Source organism: Hevea brasiliensis, chromosome 11 (assembly GCF_030052815.1).
Source record: "Hevea brasiliensis isolate MT/VB/25A 57/8 chromosome 11, ASM3005281v1, whole genome shotgun sequence".
NCBI classification, from domain to species: Eukaryota; Viridiplantae; Streptophyta; class Magnoliopsida; order Malpighiales; family Euphorbiaceae; genus Hevea; species Hevea brasiliensis.
The window spans coordinates 18363174-18382698 of record NC_079503.1 but is presented as its reverse complement, the minus strand read 5'-3'; the positions used below and the strand labels follow the sequence as shown (position 1 = coordinate 18382698).

General features: G+C 36.2%; 1 protein-coding gene across 1 annotated transcript in view; it reads right to left on the bottom strand.

Annotated features, from left to right (window-relative positions):
- Window positions 1-4710: 4710 nt before the first annotated feature.
- The window catches only part of LOC131170228 (uncharacterized), a 100953-nt gene continuing 86138 nt past the window's right edge, over window positions 4711-19525 (bottom strand). The window contains exon 3 of the mRNA XM_058129296.1: window positions 4711-4763. Coding sequence (XP_057985279.1) covers window positions 4711-4763 — 53 coding nt within the window. The remainder of the gene's footprint in view (window positions 4764-19525) is intronic.

Sequence of the window (19525 nt, the reverse complement as noted above, 5' to 3'; positions counted from 1 at the left end):
TAAGTATTCAAATCTGAGCTCCTCTGTGCAATGCAGTTTCTTGAATACCCTATCCATCCTCTCTAACCATTGTTCAGCCTCTAGAGGATCTACTGTCCCCTTGAAATCTGTAGCCCCATATTTCATCAATTTGTCATACTGCCTTGCAGAAGACTGTGGTTGTAACACTGGTGTCTGTATTGGGACTTGAGTAGGCATGTTACCAGCCATCTGTTGGAACATTGTGGCCATCTGCTGAGCGAACTGAGCAGGGAACTGCGATACTGCGGGGGCTGGTGCTGCTGAACCACTGACAATATGTAGGGCTGGGGCATCCCCTTGCACCTCAGCCTCTATAGATTGATCGACTGAACGATCACCCTCTTCCATAGTCAATGCGAGGATCTTAGACCTCCTGAACAATTAATACAAGGAGATTTCCTCCCGTTAGTGCATATTTATAATGTAATGTACTGTATGTATCAAACAATGATATTGAGCAGTTGTACTATGAAGAAAGAATATACAAATAACATGTGAAAACAGAATTTAAAAACTTTGCTCTGATACCACTAAAACATGTCACACCCTACCCCTCTGTAAGGCATAACATGATCCCGTAGTATACCTAATGAATTACCAACTTCATCTACTAATAACCCATTAAATACACTACAAGGGATTTTAAAACTTTTCTTACTTCTTTATATAGTGGTGAGCACTATTTACAGGTGTTAAAAAAACTTTTTGAACTGAAGTGAAACAGCTAACACATTTGGACTATTAATAATTTCTGTAAAAATTTTGGCAGAGTGCCATCTGTATTTTGGACAAAACAATTCTTCAAAAACCTGTAAAAAGCACTTCAATATTTTTCTCAATCTCAAACTCCAACATAATTCAACACAATATGTTTTTCAACTCAAATTCACAATAATTTTTCAAAGACTGAGATAAAAGAAATACAGTACAAATTTTTCAAGCCAAAATACTCATAATTTACTTTACAACTTCAATGTACAATTTTAATTTACAACTGCTCAAAACCAAGAACAATATATACATACAAAGGAACATACATTCTGATTACAAAATACAAAATATGGTATACTCAATATACCCGATGATCTCTCAATGTAGTACTAGCAGCCTAGTCTGCTGCCCTGTCAGTCTGTCTACCTGCGACAGCAATGAAAAGCTATCGTTGAGTAAAATTTACTCAGTGGTGCACGATAACCATTTGAAATGCGATATATAAATCTTTTATTGACAATTCACAAATCAAATGATTCACAATTCCATTTCACAATTTACAAAATTCACCTAACACAAATTTGATCAAGTAATTGAATAATACCGTTTTGCAAATTAATAACAAAATTCGATCAAATAACTGAATAATACCGTTTTGCAAATCAATAACACAATTCGATCAAATAACTGAATAATACAATTTTGCCAATCGATAACACAATTCGATTAAATAACTGAATAATACAATTTTGCCAATCGATAACACAATTTAGGCCATGACACAATTTTTTTCCACACATGCCGTGTTGTACACCACGACAAGACACACTCACCCCAATAATCGAAATCAATGAGGGAGGAAGCTAGCTGAATAATGAGTACTCATCCACACTCACCTCGGTGGGAAGTCAATGAGGAGGAACATAATCACACTCACCCTGCATCGATAAGTCAAAGAGGGAGGAATATATCAACAGTGTCATGCCAAATGTGAATCAAAACAATTTCAAATCACAATATTTCATACAAACCATAAATCACATTTTATCTCAAAATTTCCATTTGCAAAGTTGGCAATACAATAAGTTCCAAATAATATTCCCAAAACCAAAGTAATCAAAACTTATTCATAACTCATTTCTCTACATAAATTTGCTAGTAAAAGCAGTGAATATAAAAGTATTGTGCACGAACACAATTTAAAACTATAATGTTAAATTAAAAATTTTTAAGTAGAAAATGAGAAGTCAAACTTATTGTGCACAAACACAATTTAAAATAATAACATAGAAATAATCATAATTTATTTCAATTGAAAAATTCAAAAGAATTAATTATTGTGCACAAACACAATTTAAAACAATAACATATAAATAATCGTAATTTATTTCAATTGAAAAATTCAAAAGAAATAGTCGTTGTGCACAAACCTCTGATATATGCCTCTTGGCTCTGACTCAGTGTTTCCTTCCCTTTCCCTGAGTCGTTGCTAACACTTTGGAAACTCTTCAAAACCTCTCTAAAACTTGGTCTTCTTGCTGCCTATCTACTGCCCATGGTGTGGTGGTCAAGTTTAATGAAGAAACCTTAACCATTGGGAGCTTGGATCATGGACGCATGGAGGTTGGAGCTTGGACGGCCATGGGAGAATTTGGGAGCTTTTTGGCTTGGCCATGGGAAAGTTTGAGGAAGAAGATGGCTGTGCAGAAGTTAGTGGAAGATGACAGGTTTTTAATTGATTTACATGGTGTTAGTGGTCCACTAATGTAGAAATAACATTAGTTTAATCAAAGATTTTATTTTCCCACATTAAACCCATAATTTTTGCTATTTACTTTATATACCACCAATTTAATTTTTCATTATATTTTCCAATTGTAATATTATTTATTTTTAATAGACATTTAGGTCAAAAGACAACTCGGGGTGTCAAATGACCACAATGCCCCTGTTTGGGTTGCATTCTCGATTTTTCGGTAACATCGGGTTTTGTCCGTTTTTCAATTTCTCGCTTTTCTTTGTACTAATTATTTAATTTTTCTTTGATATTTCTAATGATATTTCTACTTCAATTGATGTCTCTTTAACTCCTAAAAATATTTTTCAGGGTTCCCCGCGGTCCAGGGCTAGTCAACGGTCCACGCCGTGACTTCTCGGTGCGGTCACCCATCGCTAGGGTTCTCGGCTCGCTTAACTTAGTTGCATTTCTTTACTATTATTTTTCCTTTATTTTTATTCTATTTTCTTTTCTTGTATTTCATTATTTAATGTCTCCTCACTCATATCAAAGTGTAGTTCTAGGCATTCTAGCTGTCCGGACAACACTGGTCACCGGAACAGTAGAACGCACTACCAAACTTAGGGGTGTTACAGTAAGTGACTATGCAATAGGAGCAGTACTTGGACAAAGGAAGGACGTAAAGGTTCATGCTATCTACTATGTAAGTAAGAAACTTGATGATGCATAGGTCAGCTATACAACCACAGAGAAGGAACTTCTAGTAGTAGTGTTTGTAATTGACAAGTTCAGATCCTACTTAGTTAGATCCAAAGTTATTGTATGCACAGACCATGCTGCTATTCGATATCTCTTGAACAAAAAGGAAGCAAAACCAAGGTTGATCTAGTAGATTCTTCTTCTATAGGAATTCAATCTTGAAATTAAAGATTAAAAAGGGACCAAAAATGTGGTAGCAGACCACCTCTCCAGACTCAAGCAGGAAGGCATAGGGATTTCTATCGAGGACCTACCAATTGATGAGAACACCTCTTAGCTATCTCTGAACCCCCATGGTATGCATATATTGTTAATTATCTTGTATGCAGAGTTTTACCACCAAATGTGTCCTACTAGATGAAGAAGAAATTTTTACATGACATAAGAGACTATACTTGGGAGGAACCTCTGCTATGCAAGAGATGTAATGATGGGCTTATTAGAAGATGCATACTAGAGGAGGAAATAAAAAGTGTGCTGTAGCGTTGCCATTCATCACCCTCTGGAGGACACTTCAGCGCATCCAAGATAGCAGCAAAGATATTACAAGCAAGGTTTTATTGGCTAAACTTATTCAAAGATGTAAGGAATTTTGTGCTGATATGTAATCAGTGCCAAAGAGCAGGACACATTTCAAGATGGAATGAGCTACCACTCTATGGAATACTTGAATTTGAACTATTTGATGTTTGGGGTATAGACTTCATGGGTCCATTCCTATCCTCATTTGGCAATAGGTATATCCTTATTGGTCTAGATTATATATCAAAGTGGGTAAAAGTAATAGCCTCACCAATAAATGATGCTAGGGTAGTAATCAATTTCCTCAAGAAATACATCTTTACAAGATGTGGCACACCAAGGGCAATCATTAGTGATGGGGGAAGTCACTTTTGTAATAACCAGTTAGAAGCTTTAAGAAATATAGAGTGACTCACAAAATGGCAAAACCATACCACCCTTAAACAAGTGGATAGGTGGAGATTTCAAATATGGAATTAAAGAGGATCCTTGAAAAGACAACAAATCGCTCAAGGAAAGACTAGTCCATGAAATCACATGATGCACTATGGGCTTATCGCACTGCTTTTAAAACACCCATTGGAACCACTCCCTTTTACTTGGTGTATGGGAAGTCATGCCACCTTTCTATTGAACTTGAGCACAAAGCCTATTGGGCAATTCAAACCCTCAATTTTGACCTAAAGACTACTAGAAGAAAAAGGCTTCTACAACTTAATGAATTGCAAGAGATTAGGCAAAAGGCCTATGAAAATGCAAAGATCTTTTAAAGAGAGGACGAAAAGCTAGCATGACGAGCATATCACAAGAAGAGAAATCAAAGAAGGAGATCTTTTCCTACTTTTTAACTTTAGATTGAAGCTATTTCTAGGAAAGCTAAGGTCTAGGTGGTCTAGCCCCTTCAAAGTTCTACAAGTCTTCCCATATTGTGAAACCTCAGTAGGTTTCAAGGTTAATGGCTAAAGGCTGAAGACATACTTCAGGGGAGCAACACACTCTTTCAGCAACCCACCTGCACAGCAAGAAGCCAAGAGGAATAGTAAAGCTAAAGACTATAAACAAATGCTCCTTGGGAGGCGACCCAAGACTTTAAAATTTCTTTTTTAGTTTATTTCATTTTTGTTTTCTTTAAGTTTTGTAGGGATCCTAAACTCTAACTTTAGACATTGTAGGTAAAACAAAGAGCGGAGAAGAAATAATGGATGGAGACAACAAGTCAAAACCACATAAGAGAGAGAATTTCAAAATTGGGAAAGTATTTCTATTGCTAACATTTGTTATGCATCTCATTCATACATTTAAAAACAAGTTAGCAATAAAACTTGAAGAGATAGGGAATTAAAGTGCATAAAATTTTAATATAGGAAGTTACACGGGGTACCCCATGCTTTGAAGCACGCCTTGTGTAACCTACTGAGCATAAAAAAACACACATCAATGTATTTCAGAAAGTTACACGGGGTGACCCGTGTAAGGACACATGGCCCGTGTAACCAAGGAAGGAGAAAAAGAATGGGAATTTCGAGAAACAAAAAGTTACATGGGGTGCCCCATTCAATTTTACATTGGCTCATATAAGTTAATTGGGCTCAAAGAGAAGGAGAAAATGGAGCAGAAAGTTATACGAGTCTGACCCATGTAGTGTTACATGACTCATGTAACCTGCCCCACTTCAAAGTGAAAAAAAAGAAAATTATACAGGGTGACCCGTGTAGTGACACGTAACCTCGTGTAATTCTTTACAGACAATGTACGGAAGAGGCATGAAAAATTTCCTCAAATGATGTGCCCATCCCTTTAAATCCTATTTAAATGTTGCAAAACCCATTCCAAATATATAAAACCCCTTCCTCTTCGAGAATCCCTCAAAAACTCTCCCTCTCTCTTGATTTTTCTCACAAACCCTACCCCTTTCTTGATAACTCTCTTAGTGGCTCCCACCAAAAGATCCACAGGAAGGATTGGCTCTTCCTCAAGGGGAAGGAATGACTCACCATCACCACCCTAGAGGCTAAGAATAAGGCAAGTAACATAGGAAGAACCATAGCCCTAACCACAACCCTAACCCCAGGCATAACCCGATAAGGGATCATACGCCCCAGTGTGTCACCGTGGGGAGCTCTGGTACTATTTATGAAAAAGAAGGATGGAATTTTGAGACTATATATTGACTATCGATAGCTACATAAAGTAACTATGAAGAACAAGTATCCATTGCCAAGAATTGATGATCTGTTTGATCAATTGAAGGGAGCAGGCGTATTTTCCAAGATTGATCTCAGATCAGGGTATCATCAGTAGGGGCTAAGGGATGTAGATGTGCGTAAGACTACATTCAGAACCTGGTATGGGCATTATGAATTTCTGGTGATGCCGTTTGGGTTAACTAACACACCAACAGCTTTCATGGATCTTATGAACCATATCTTCCATCCATACTTAGATCGGTTTGTAGTGATCTTCATTGATGATATACTGGTGTATTCTAAGAACAAAGAAGAACATGATGAGCATTTGAGGATTGTTCTGCAAACTCTGAGAAAGAAGAAGCTATATGCTAAGTTGTCCAAGTGTGACTTCTGATTGAGTGAGATCTCCTTTCTTGGACATATAGTATCAGCTGATAGGATTAGAGTGGATCCGAAGACAATTGAAGCAGTGATGGAATGGAAGCCTCCCAAAAATACAACTGAGCTCAGAAGCTTCTTGGGACTAGCTGGTTACTATAGAAAGGTTATGAAGGGGTTTTCTTTGATAGCTGCTCCACTTACCAAGTTGCTACACAAGAATGTGAAATTTGACTGGAATGACAAGTGTCAAGCCAGTTTTAAGAGGTTAAAGGCTATATTGACAGAGGCACCAGTGTTAACACAGCCAGTGTCAGGGAAGGACTTTGTGGTCTACAGTGATGCCTCACATAATGGGTTAGGGTGTGTGTTGATGCAAGAAGGGAAAGTGGTCGCCTATGCTTCGAGGCCACTAAGGCCACATGAGCAGAACTACCCTACCCATGATCTAGAACTAATAGTGATCATCTTCGCATTGAAGATATGGAGGCACTATTTATACGGTGAAAAGTGCTACATCTACACAGATCACAAAAGTCTGACATATTTGCCAACCCAAACGAAGCTCAACCTTAAACAAAGATGGTGAATTGAGTTCCTGAAGGACTATGACTGTGTGATTGACTACCACGCTGGGAAGGCAAATGTAGTTGCTGATGCCTTGAGCTAGAAGTCCATCACAGCTTTGAGATCATTGAATGCCCATTTGTCCTTAGCTCAACATGGAGCTATTTTAGCAGAGTTGCAAGTAAAGCCAAACCTGCCACAGTAGATTCAGGATGGGCAGAAGGTAGATGAGAAGCTAGTGGCTATTATGGGCAAAATCCCAGAAGGGAAAGAAACTTATTATGAGGTGAAAGCAAATGAGTATTTGTACTACAAAGGAAGAGTGTGTGTACAAGATGATAGGGAATTGAAGACTAGCATTCTGAAAGAGGCACACACCAGTGTTTATGCTATGCACCCTGGAAGCATAAAAATGTGCCATAACCTGAAGCCTCACTACTGGTGGCCTGGTATGAAGAAGGACATAGCTGACTATGTGACTAGATGTCTGACATGTCAACAAGTCAAGGCAGAACATCAAGTTTCATCAGGTTTGTTACAGCCCATCAGCATAACTGAATGGAAATGAGACTGGGTCATCATGGATTTTGTCAGTGGTCTACCTCTCATCCAGAAGAAACATGATGCAGTATGGGTGATAGTGGATAGGTTGACCAAATTAACACATTTTTGCCAGTTAAAACTAACTACTTACTGGAGAAGCTAGCAGAATTGTATATCAGTGAGATAGTTAGACTTCATGGAATCCCACTTTCTATCATATCTGATAAAGACCTGAGGTTTGCATCTAGATTTGGAAGAAGTCACAAGAAGCCTTGGGCACACAACTCCACTTTAGTACGGCTTTTCATCCTCAGACGGATGGACAGTCGGAATGAGTAATCTAGGTAAAATTTTAAAATTCATTGAATTGATGCAAATATTAAATTGAAATGATAATAATAACATTAAATATGTGATAGGTCCTTGAGGATATGCTAAGGAGTTGTGTTATAGAGTTTGAGGAAAGTTGGGACAGATACCTCTCACTGGTAGAATTTGCATACAATAATAGCTACCAAGCTAGCATTCAGATGGCTCCGTATGAGGCACTGTATGGAAGGAAATGCAGAACACCATTATGTTGGACTGAGTTGGGCGAAGATAAGCTTATGGGACTAGACCTGGTGAAACAGACTGAGGAAAAGGTGAAGTTAATCAAAGTCAATTTGAAGGTTGCCTCAAATAGATAGAAATCTTATGTAGACTTGAGAAGAAAAGATATAGAATGTGCAGTTGGCGACAAGTGTTACTCAAAGTATCACCATGGAAAAAGGTATTAAGATTTGGAAGAAAGGGTAGGTTAAGCCCTAGGTTCATTGGCCCATATGAAGTTATTGTACATGTGGGTCCAATGGCCTATAGGCTAGCTTTACCACTAGAGCTGGACAAGATCCACAATGTGTTTCACGTGTCTATGCTAAGAAGATACCGCTCAGACCCTTCACATGTCATCTCCATGGAAGAAATTGAAATGCAACTGGACTTGACATATGAAGAGGAACCAATACGGATCCTGGCCCAAAAAGTGAAAGAACTGAGAAACAAGCAAATCCCATTGGTGAAAGTGCTTTGGAGGCACCACAATACTGAGGACGCAGCTTGGGAAAGTGAAGAGACAATGAGGCAATAGTTCCCTCAACTCTTTGCATTAGGTAAATTTCGAGGACAAAATTTTTATTAGTGGGGAAGAGCTGTAATGCCCTCACTTTAGATAGTCCATACATTCTACTGTTCTGGTGGCTAATATCTGTCTAGACAGTCAGAATGTCTGGAACTATATTTAGACTAGAGTGAGGAGTCATAAATAGACCAAATAATGATAAGAAAAATTAAGGAAAAATTTTAAAAATAAAATACAACAAAGTTAAATGAGCTGGTGCTTCGGTAATGGGTGACCTAACGGGAAGCGACTGTGAAGATCATTGTTGACCCTATACCTGTGGGGAAACCCTATGAAATAATTTTTGGGACTTCAGTGAAGAGTCATAGAGGTTTCGGTGGCACAAGAATGCCAAGAAAATGCTTAGAGAATTTTCTAAATCGATATAGACAATTTTAGCTCATTAAGCTAAATGAAGAGCATTTTGGTCATTTCACCTTTAGGAATGATTTTTGACCAACTTGTCCATTTAAGTAAGTGAAGTTTATGTCTAAAAATGTGAATAAATATTACTAAAAATTTAATTGAAAATGAGTAGAAAAGAAAGAAAAAGAAAAATGAAAGAAAAGCGCAATTATTACATCATGCTTGAGTAAGCATGATGTAATTAAAAGGCTCTCAACCAATTATATTGCAACAAGCACTCATAAACCAATTTAAAAAGAGTTAAATGAGGAAAAATTGGAAAGAAAAATCTGCCTTCTTCTTCTTCCCAAAACCAGTCGAAACTCCCTCTCTCTCCTATCTCCATTGAAGCTCTCCCTTCTCACTAAAATTTCCTTGTAAACACACCATAAAACCACAAGCTTGCTTCCCAAAAGCTGGTCCTTACATCTTGCATCATTCCTAGGCAGTAAAAAGAAGGAGAGATTAAGAAGTTTTACAAGCTTGACAACTCTTCAAATTGAGGTTAGTGTCCAATCTTCCTCTCTCTCTCTTAATTCATGTTTAGGGAGTTGATTTAAGTTGAGAATTGTAAGAAATTGAAATGAAAACCACTTGTATGCACACCCCATGATTTCGGCAGCCATGGACTTGTTAGGGTTTTGATGACTTTCTTTAAATTAAATTAGTATACTAGCTGCCCTTGACATGAATTTAACACTTAGAACATTGAATTGTAAGTTAGTGCAAGAATTGGAAATTTGAGAATTGGGGTTTTGAGCAAAATTAGGGTTTTGCTCATGTAATGGTGTATGAACATTTCAATGGTCAATTAGTGACCATTTGGTAAGGTTTGAACATAAAATGAAGTGAATTGTGGCATTAGATTGGGGAATTTGTGGACTGCCTTGTGGTTGTGAATTTGGACCATTGGAGTCCAGTGTGTTTGGACAGTCCTAGTTGGACTTGTGTAGCTCCAATTGATGCAAAGAAAATTGGAGGTGAAATTTGACACACAATGCAACATTTTTGGTAGAGAAACCCTACCCAGAAACCAACATAAATTAACCTAAAAATTGCCTTAATCCAGGTAATACACAAGCTGTCCCTGGAAAATGACCAAATGAACAGTGTTTATTCAAATGGTCATAACTCAGTGTAGAAATGTCCAATTGACTTGAATTTTATATAAATCGAATGCTTAGTCAATTTAGAACAACTTTCATGGTGTATACCAACCAAAATTCTGATCATAACCCATCCGAAATGCTAGCCAAAATCAGGACACCAAAACTGCGAGAACCATTTTCTGCCCAGAAATTCTGGGTAATGGCCAATCCGGCTAGCCATGGGAAGAATGGCATAACTTGAGCTACAAAGCCCCAAATGGAGTGATTCAAAAAGGGAATCAAAGAAGACACAATAAGGAACAACTTTGATGGAGAGAGTTTAGCCAAATTCTTACTGTAGCAATATCCAATGGAATAGTAAACATAAGCTATAAAATCTAAAAATTTGAAATAACATTCAATGAGCTTTGAAATGGAATTTGCAACAAATGTGAACAATTATAGAATACAAAATGTGGTATGTTAGTGTTATTAGAACTAATATACCTATTGTGTATGAAAAAGTCAATATTTTAGTTGACTAGCAAAGTGAATAGTAACTCATAAATATCAAATGTAAAGAATTACACAATTAACTTTGTAACATGCCCTAGTATACCTAGTATGATTTGTTTGGATAGGTTGACTTGCCAATAGGGTTCTGATAGCAGTACTGCATATGGCATCATGCCATTCTGTAATTTATGGCTCTTGTGGCCATTCATTGATATGATGGCTTATGGCCAGTTGATATTCTTGATTTACTAGGCCTTGTGCCTGATGTTTATTACGGCTTATTAGCTATTCTGTTGTACACCTGGAGACATTTTGTGACTGATGGTGTGATGGCTTAAGGCACTTGTTACCCAGTGCTAGTTTCCTCGTTTATCCAGTCCGGTTAATTTGCATAGGTTACTTAGGCAACTAAATTGAGTTTTAATAAATTATTACCAAATAATGAACATAAAAGAATCAAATTAATAATATTAGTAATAATTACCAAAATTTTAGGTTGCATAAAATATCAATAAAATACCTGCATATTTAATTATTTCAGTTTATTATTATTTTATATTGGCACCACTAAGCAGTATTGCTTAGTGGGTCACTTTTTGCCATGCATAGGTACTGGAGACACAGCTGGGAAGCCCAGCCAACCTCAGACTGGGTGGAAGTCCAGATATGCGTAGAGTCCAGAGTCACCTCCATTACAGTGCATCCTTGGTAGGACTCTTAGGCATCTTTTAGATTTTGTATTTTGTATTTTGTAATAAATATTAGTTTTTGTTCTGTACATTTGAAACTCATGTAATTATATGATGATGCAATTATATGTAAATTTTATTAATAAATAAAATATGAGTATTTCTTATTGAATTAAGCTTGAGCATGCTATGAAATAAATTGGGTTTTGAATTATTGAGATTATTGAGAAATTGTAGAAGTGTGTTGGTGGTTGACTGAAATTGATGATATGATTATATTGGAAATGTTTTTAACAGATTCCGAAGAACTATTTTATCAATTTTTAGCCGACACTCTGCCAGATTTTCTATAAAATTTTTTGAAAATTCTAAATTAATCAATACTTTAATAAATAATATAAATGTTATGAGTTTCATTCAAAAGCCTTTTAATCAACAAATTAAGGGTGTCACATTGTAGACGGGTAAGGGTGTCACATTTAGTGGTATCAGAGCACGATTTAGGTGTTTCTAGGTCTAGATAGAGTGTATACCATTGCATTGCATTTGTAAATGTTGAGGTGACACTAATGCAGATCTATTTATTTTGGTTGTTTTGGTTGGGATATGGATCTAACCTCACAGAGGGCAGTTGAGGAAGAGGTGGAGAGTCATGCTCCACTTGTGACTGAAGCTGGAGGTAGGGGGGAACCTGCTCCACTAGTGCCAGAGGTGCCTACACAGCCTCCAAAGGTCATGTTTCATCAAATGGCTAAATTTTTTAGATAAATGGCCAAAGATATGCCACCGATACCACCTCCACAGTAGCTTAGGAAATTTGGGGCTGTGGACTTTCTGGGAAAGAAAGAAGATGACCCTGTGGCAGCTGAGAATTGGTTGGATAGAACTGAAAGGGTACTGAAACAACTCCACTGCACCCCAGAGCAGAACTTGGAGGGTGCTGTGTCCCTGCTCCAAGACGATGCCTATCAGTGGTATGACACAGTATCCAGTGAGGTGCAGCTAGATCAGATAACCTGGGACTTCTTCCTTGTAGAATTCAAAAAAAAGTATGTGGGCATTGTATATTTGGAAGAAAAAAGAAGAGAATTCATTAGTTTGAGACAGAGGCAGCTGTCAATGGTGAAGTATGAGAGAGAATTCGTCAACTTGAGTGGCTATGGAAGAGAAATAGTCCCCAATGAGGCTAAGAGGTGTAGGAGGTTTGAAAAAGGGTTGAATGACAAAATCAAGATAATGATTACAACTTTGGGGATTACAGACTTTACAAAGTTAGTTAAAGCTGCACTAAAGGTTGAAAAAGTCATAATTAATGAGTAGAACAAAAGGGATCAGCAAAAGAGAGGTACGGGTCAGACCAGTGCACCTTCTACTCCTAGTAGGAAGTTTAAGGGTCCTCCTACTCAGAGTTTCAGTCAGTCACATGGTCAGGGCCAGTCCCAAAGGCCCAGATTTCAGTTCACACCGAGGAGAGGCCAGTCCACACCCTTAATGGGCAACTGTCTAGGGACGGTCTTCAGGGGACCAGCCCTAGCAGTCTTTTTGGCCTGTCCACACTACCAAAGGTGGCACAAGGGCGAATGTTAGCGAATGACTAGTGGTTGCTTCTGGTGTGGGTCTACAGAACATCATATCAGAGATTGTCCACAGAGGACTGTTACAGCTCCTCTAGCACAAGTAGACAGGCCTGCCTCTGTAGCTCAAAGGGGTAGAAGGCCCATTAAATCTAAGGTAGTTGGTACATCATAGAGGCTAGTATTAGAGTCAACTGAGAGGCTAGAGGCTAGGGCACCAGCAAGGGCATATGCCATGAGAGCTCAAGAGGAGCAGGATGCCCCAGATGTCATTCGGGGTATGTTTTCTCTTTATGACATACCTATGCATGCATTGGTGGATCTAGGATTCACGCATTCATACATTTATATCGAGTTGCCCATGGAAAGGGGAATACAAGTAGAGAAAAGTAACCAAGAAATTCTAGTCACTAATCCACTAGGCCACAGTGTGGTGGTGAATAGAGTGTGCAAAGGTTGCCCATTGAGGATTCAGGGGTATGAGTTCTCGGCAGACCTGATTGAATTGACTTTCTACGAGTTTGACATGATTTTGGGTATGGATCGGTTGTCACATCATCAAGCAATAGTAGACTGTAAATTAAAGAGGATTTCTCTGAAAGCATCTAAGAATGAAGAGATAACAGTTGTGAATGAAAGGAAAGATTTCTTGTCCAATGTCATCTTAGTCGCTGCTGCAAGAAAATTGATGAGAAAAGGCTGTGAAGCCTATTTGGCACACGTGGTTGATACTAGGCAAGCTAAGCTAGACCTGTCTGATATACCCACAGTAAATGACTTCCCTAATGTATTCCTTGAAGAATTGCCTGGTGTACCACCAGAAAGGGAAGTTGAATTCGCTATAGAAGTAATGCTGAGTACAGCTCCAATTTCAATTGCTCCTTATAGGATGGCACCTATTGAATTGAAAGAGTTAAAAATCCAGTTGTAAGAGTTACTAGATAAGGGGTTCATACGGCCCAGTGTGTCATCGTGGGGAGTTCCGGTACTGTTTGTGAAAAAGAAGGACAGGACTTTGAGATTATGTATTGACTATCGGCAGCTAAATAAAGTAATTGTGAAGAACAAGTATCCATTGCCAAGAATTGATAATCTGTTTGACCAATTGAAGGGAGCAGGCATATTTTCCAAGATTGATCTCAGATCAGGGTATCATCAGCTGAGGGTAAGGGATGCAAATGTGCCTAAGACTACATTCAGGACCCGGTATGGGCACTATGAATTTCTAGTGATGCCGTTTGGGTTAAGCACTAGCAGCTTTCATGGACCTTATGAACTGTATCTTCCATCCATACTTAGATCGGTTTGTGATGGTCTTCATTAATGATATACTAGTGCATTCTAATAACAAAGAAGAACATGATGAGCATTTGAGGGTTGTTTTGCAAACTCTGAGAGAGAAAAAGCTGTATTCTAAGTTATCCTAGTGTGACTTCTGGTTGAATGAGATCTCCTTTCTTGGACATAGAGTATCAGCTGATGGGATTAGAGTGGATCCTAAGAAAATTGAAGTAGTGATGGAATGGAAGCCTCCAAGAAATACAACTGAGGTCAGAAGCTTGTTGGGACTAGCTGGTTACTACAGAAGGTTTGTGAAGGGGTTTTCTTTGATAGTTGCTCCACTGACCAAGTTGCTACATAAGAATATGAAATTTGACTGGAATGACAAGCGTCAAGCTAGTTTTGAGAGGTTAAAGGCCATGTTGACAGAGGCACCAGGGTTAACACAACCAGTGTTAGGGAAGGACTTTATGGTCTACAGTGATGCCTCACATAATGGGTTAGGGTGTGTGTTGATGCAAGAAGGGAAAGTAGTCACCTATGCTTCTAGACAGCTAAGGCCACATGAATAGAACTACCCTACCCATGATCTGGAACTAGCAGTGATCATCTTCGCATTGAAGATATGGAGGCACTATTTGTATGGTGAAAAGTGCTACATCTACACAGACCACAGAAGTCTGAAGTATTTGCCAACCCAAAAGGAGCTCAACCTTAGACAGAGACGGTGGATTGAGTTTCTGAAGGACAATGACTGTGTGGTTGTAAAGGAATGGAAACGTGAAAAACACAAGTTTATACCATTGAATTCAAAAATTTTCACCTAGGGTTACATGCATCATGCAAGATTTATTTTTTTATCTATTTGATTTCAATGATAAACAACATATTAAAACTCTTTTAATATGTTTTTAGATCTATATTTTCCATTTAATATTTTAGAATTAATCAGATTAATTTTAGATCCCTAGATTAAATCGAGAACAAACACACTAACCTTTTGATGCACTACAGTGTATTTGCTCCTTTGAGATTCATCTTCGGGACACCAGATGTTGTCCCTCTTGCTTGTCCACACTAAGAACACCTATGGCAGCCCTTGAACAGCTTCTAAAGCTTTTTTTATGAATTAGAAAATCAAGTTTTATCTTTTAAGAGATTAAAGATGTAAATAGGACACTAGAAACAATTTCTAGCATTTTTAATTCAAGAGATTGATGGCTAATCTCTTTGAATTGATGAGAGATGAAGAAGAAGAGAGGGGAGAGTCTTGGGTGGTGGCACCAATGAGAGCAGCAGCTGGTTGTGTTATTTTTTATCATAACAACACTTATATAGCTAGGTCAACACATTAAACCCTTGCCACATATCACCCTTTGATTGGTTCTAGGTTTAATTGACTCAATCACATTGTGCCAAGTGTCAAACCTATATTTAATCTTAATTTTAATCATCTTGCATGATTAAAAAATATTTGGCAAGCTTATGTGTAATTCCATGTGTCACCATCTCATGGTGCCACATGTCACCCTGTGAAATGACCAAAATGCCCCTGTATCTTAATTTTGAGTTCTTAACCCAAAATAATTATTTCTCTTCTTCTAATCAATTTATATCAAATATAAATCAATTAATTAATCTTCATTAATTAATCAATTTCTCATTAATTAAATTCATATTTAAACACTTTAAATATAAATTTAACTTATACTATACATCCAATAATCTAGATTTGGTTTCAAGTCATACTTGGGACTTTGCAATCTAATTGCAAACCAAACCTATTTAATTAATCAATTAAAATCTTTAATTAATTAATTAAATCATATTTAATTAGGTGATAACTTGTGTATGTGTGTGACTTACTAGGCTCATCACTAATTGGCAATGAGATATGATATCAACTCTTAATATCATCAGAACTCTTTCTTACCATAAATGATTTCTCTAAATCATTTTATGCACCTCATAGACCATGGTTAATACCTAGCATAGCATGCTATGGCCACCCAATTAGTAATAAGGTTTACCTTAAATGAACCTATAATCATATGTTACCATGCACTAGAATCTCTCTGTTATAAAATCCCAACTCAAGCTAGAATCATGGTTTATGTCAAACTCCATTTGCTATGAATATTATGTATCTTGTATATATTTTTATTATGTATCTTGTATATATTTAGTATGTCAAACTCTTGTTAGTAGTATACCCTAGAGCATATCATTTAGTATGTATCTTGTATATATTTTTATTAATAAAAGGCATTTCCACTTTTCCGTTTACATAATATATTTATGTGTAATAGAAAAGGTCCATTGATATTTTGTTAGAAATATTATTCTTAAGTTGTTAAGAATATGAGTGACAATATTTCTAGCACAAAGTATCATAAATAGGTTCACAATCGAGGATACTTCATAATAAGGACATGACTTATCCAGAAAGATTGTATTCATGTTTGTTCCCAAGTTATTTATATGAGATATAAATAAGATGGAATGGTGAGTCTCATGCCATATGACAAACATGATAGGCACTTATAAATGATAAGAAGGCCGAACCAGTGACACTTATGACAAGCACATGGAGTTTACTCTTATCAATGTTTTGTCATAAATCATATCAGTGCATATAATCTTTAGACCTGAGATAGCACAGTTATCTTGTATGTAGTTTGAGTTTGATACTGCTTTCATACTTGTACTGTGTATGGGTATATGGGCATGTGTTGGCTCCTACTAGTTATATATAGAGGTAGGTGTTGATCAAGATGGAATCTGTTCCTCTAAGTAAATAGAGATAAAATCCTATGCTCATTTAATTGTTCTTGATGTTTCAAGTTCCTGGCCAGGACAGATAGATTTATTCAGAAAAGAGTTTCTGATGAGAAAATCTTTTTAATCAAGAACTGGAATTAAAAGAGAACATAATATTCATAGCAAATGGAGTTTGACATAATCCATGACTCCAGCTTGAGTTGGGATTTTGTAACAGAGAGATTCTAGTGCATGGTAACATATGATTATAGGTTCATTTAAGGTAAACCTTATTACTAATTGTGTGGCCATGGCATGCTATGCTAGGTGTTAACCACGGTCTATGAGGTTCATAAAATGATTTAGAGAAATCATTTATGGTAAGAAAGAGTTCTGATGATATTAAGAGTTGATATCATGTCTCATTGCCAATTAGTGATGAGCCTAGTAAGTCACACACATACACAAGTTATCACCTAATTAAATATGATTTAATTAATTAATTAAAGAGTTTAAATTGATTAATTAAATAGGTTTGGTTTGCAATTAGATTGCAAAGTCCCTAGCATGACTTGAAACCAAATCTAGATTATTGAATGTATAATATAAGTTAAATTTATATTTAAAGTGTTTAAATATGAATTTAATTAATGAGAAATTAATTAATAGAGATTAATTAATTAATTTATATTTGATATAAATTAATTAGAAGAAGAAAAATAATTATTTTGGGTTAAGAACTCAAAATTAAGACACAGGGGCATTTTGGTCATTTTGCAGTGTGACACGTGGCACCATGAGATGGTGACACATGGGATTACACATAAGCTTGCCAAATGTTTTTAATCATATAAGATGATTAAAATCAAGATTAAATATAGGTTTGACACTTGGCACAATGTGATTGGGTCACTTAAACCTAGAGCTAATCAAAGGGTGACATGTGGCAAGGGTTTAATGTGTTAACCTAGCTATTTAAGTGTTGTTATGAGAAAATAAAACACAACCAGCAGCCACACTCCTTTGTCAAGGCACTTTGAGGGTTTTTATCTCTTCTTCTTCATCTCTTATCAATTCAAAGAGATTAGCCATCAATCTCTTGAATTAAGAACACTAGGAATTGTTTCTAGTGTCCTGTTTACATCTCTAATCTCTTAAAAGGCAGAACTTGATTTTCTAATTAATAGAAAAAGCTTTAGAAGCTATTCAAGGGCTTCCATAGGTGTTCTTGGTGTGGACCAGCTAGAGGACAACATCCGTGTCTCAAGACGAATCTCAAAGCGCAGACACGCGAGGCATCAAGAGGTTAGTGTAATCGTTCTTGATTTAATCTAGGGTTCTAAAATTAATCTGATTAATTTTAAAATCTTAAATGGCAAATACAGATCCAAAAACATATTAAAAGAGTTTTAATATGTTGTTTATCATTGAAATCAAATAGATAAAAATAAATCTTGCATGATGCATGTGACCCTAGATGAAAATTTTTGAATTCAATGGTATAAACTTGTGTTTTTCACGCTTCCGTTCCTTCAATTGGTATCAGAGCCACTATATTTGCCATTTAGATTGTTGATTATATATTTAATTGTGTGTTTTGATCATGAGATGATTTATCAATTGCTGGTTGCAAAGTCAAAGTGGCGGCACAAATGATGAACACCATGGTGTGCACGGTTGATGCATCACAATGGTGTGCAAAGGTAAATGGATGGTGAATGTGCAATTGTTGTATGATTTAAGATCCATTTTATGTCTAATTAAATTGTTTAATTAGAATTTTTATCACACAATTAAATTATGATTCAAATCAGAATTTTAAAAATTGTTTGAATGTGATTCAAATCTGAATTTTAAAAGTTGTTTGAATGTGATTCAAATCTAAATTTTTAAAGTTGTTTGAATCATATTTAAATATGATTTTTTAAAATTGATTGAATAAAATTCAGATCTAATTTTTTAAAAAATTTTTGAATGTGATTCAAATTTGATTTTTTAAAAAATATTTGAATGTAATTCAAATCTGAATTTTTAAAGTTGTTTGAATGTGATTCAAATCTGAATTTTTAAATTTGTTTGAATGAGATTCAAATCTGAATTTTTAAATTTATTTGAATCATATTCAAATCTGGATTTTTAAGTTAAATATGAGATATTCAATTTAATTTAAGTATGTATGTTTTATTTAATTGTTAAATAGTGATATGCATGATGGATGATCATGGACTATAAAAAGACCAATGTGATTGGATTTATTTCTTTTATGTTTCTTTGGGATTGTAAATTAATTAATTTATTTTAATTTATTTTGGGCATGTATTATTAAGTTTGTAATAATTTTTGGATTGTAATTTCATTTATTTAAGTTCTTGTAAATTCGCCTTGGTATGCCAAGGATTACTATGTAATATTGGATTGCAAGAAGTTCAAGGAGGTTAAGAGCATTGGTGGGACCAGTGGGAGGAATTCAAGATCAAGTGTTGATTATGTACTCCTTCAGCAACTCTTGTAAAATGAATGAATGAAATGCACCTAGGAATGCCCTGATTCAATTTTTGGTGGCTCAGAATTGAATCCCTTAGAAAGTCCATAATCATACCATATTTACTGCTTATCCATGAATGC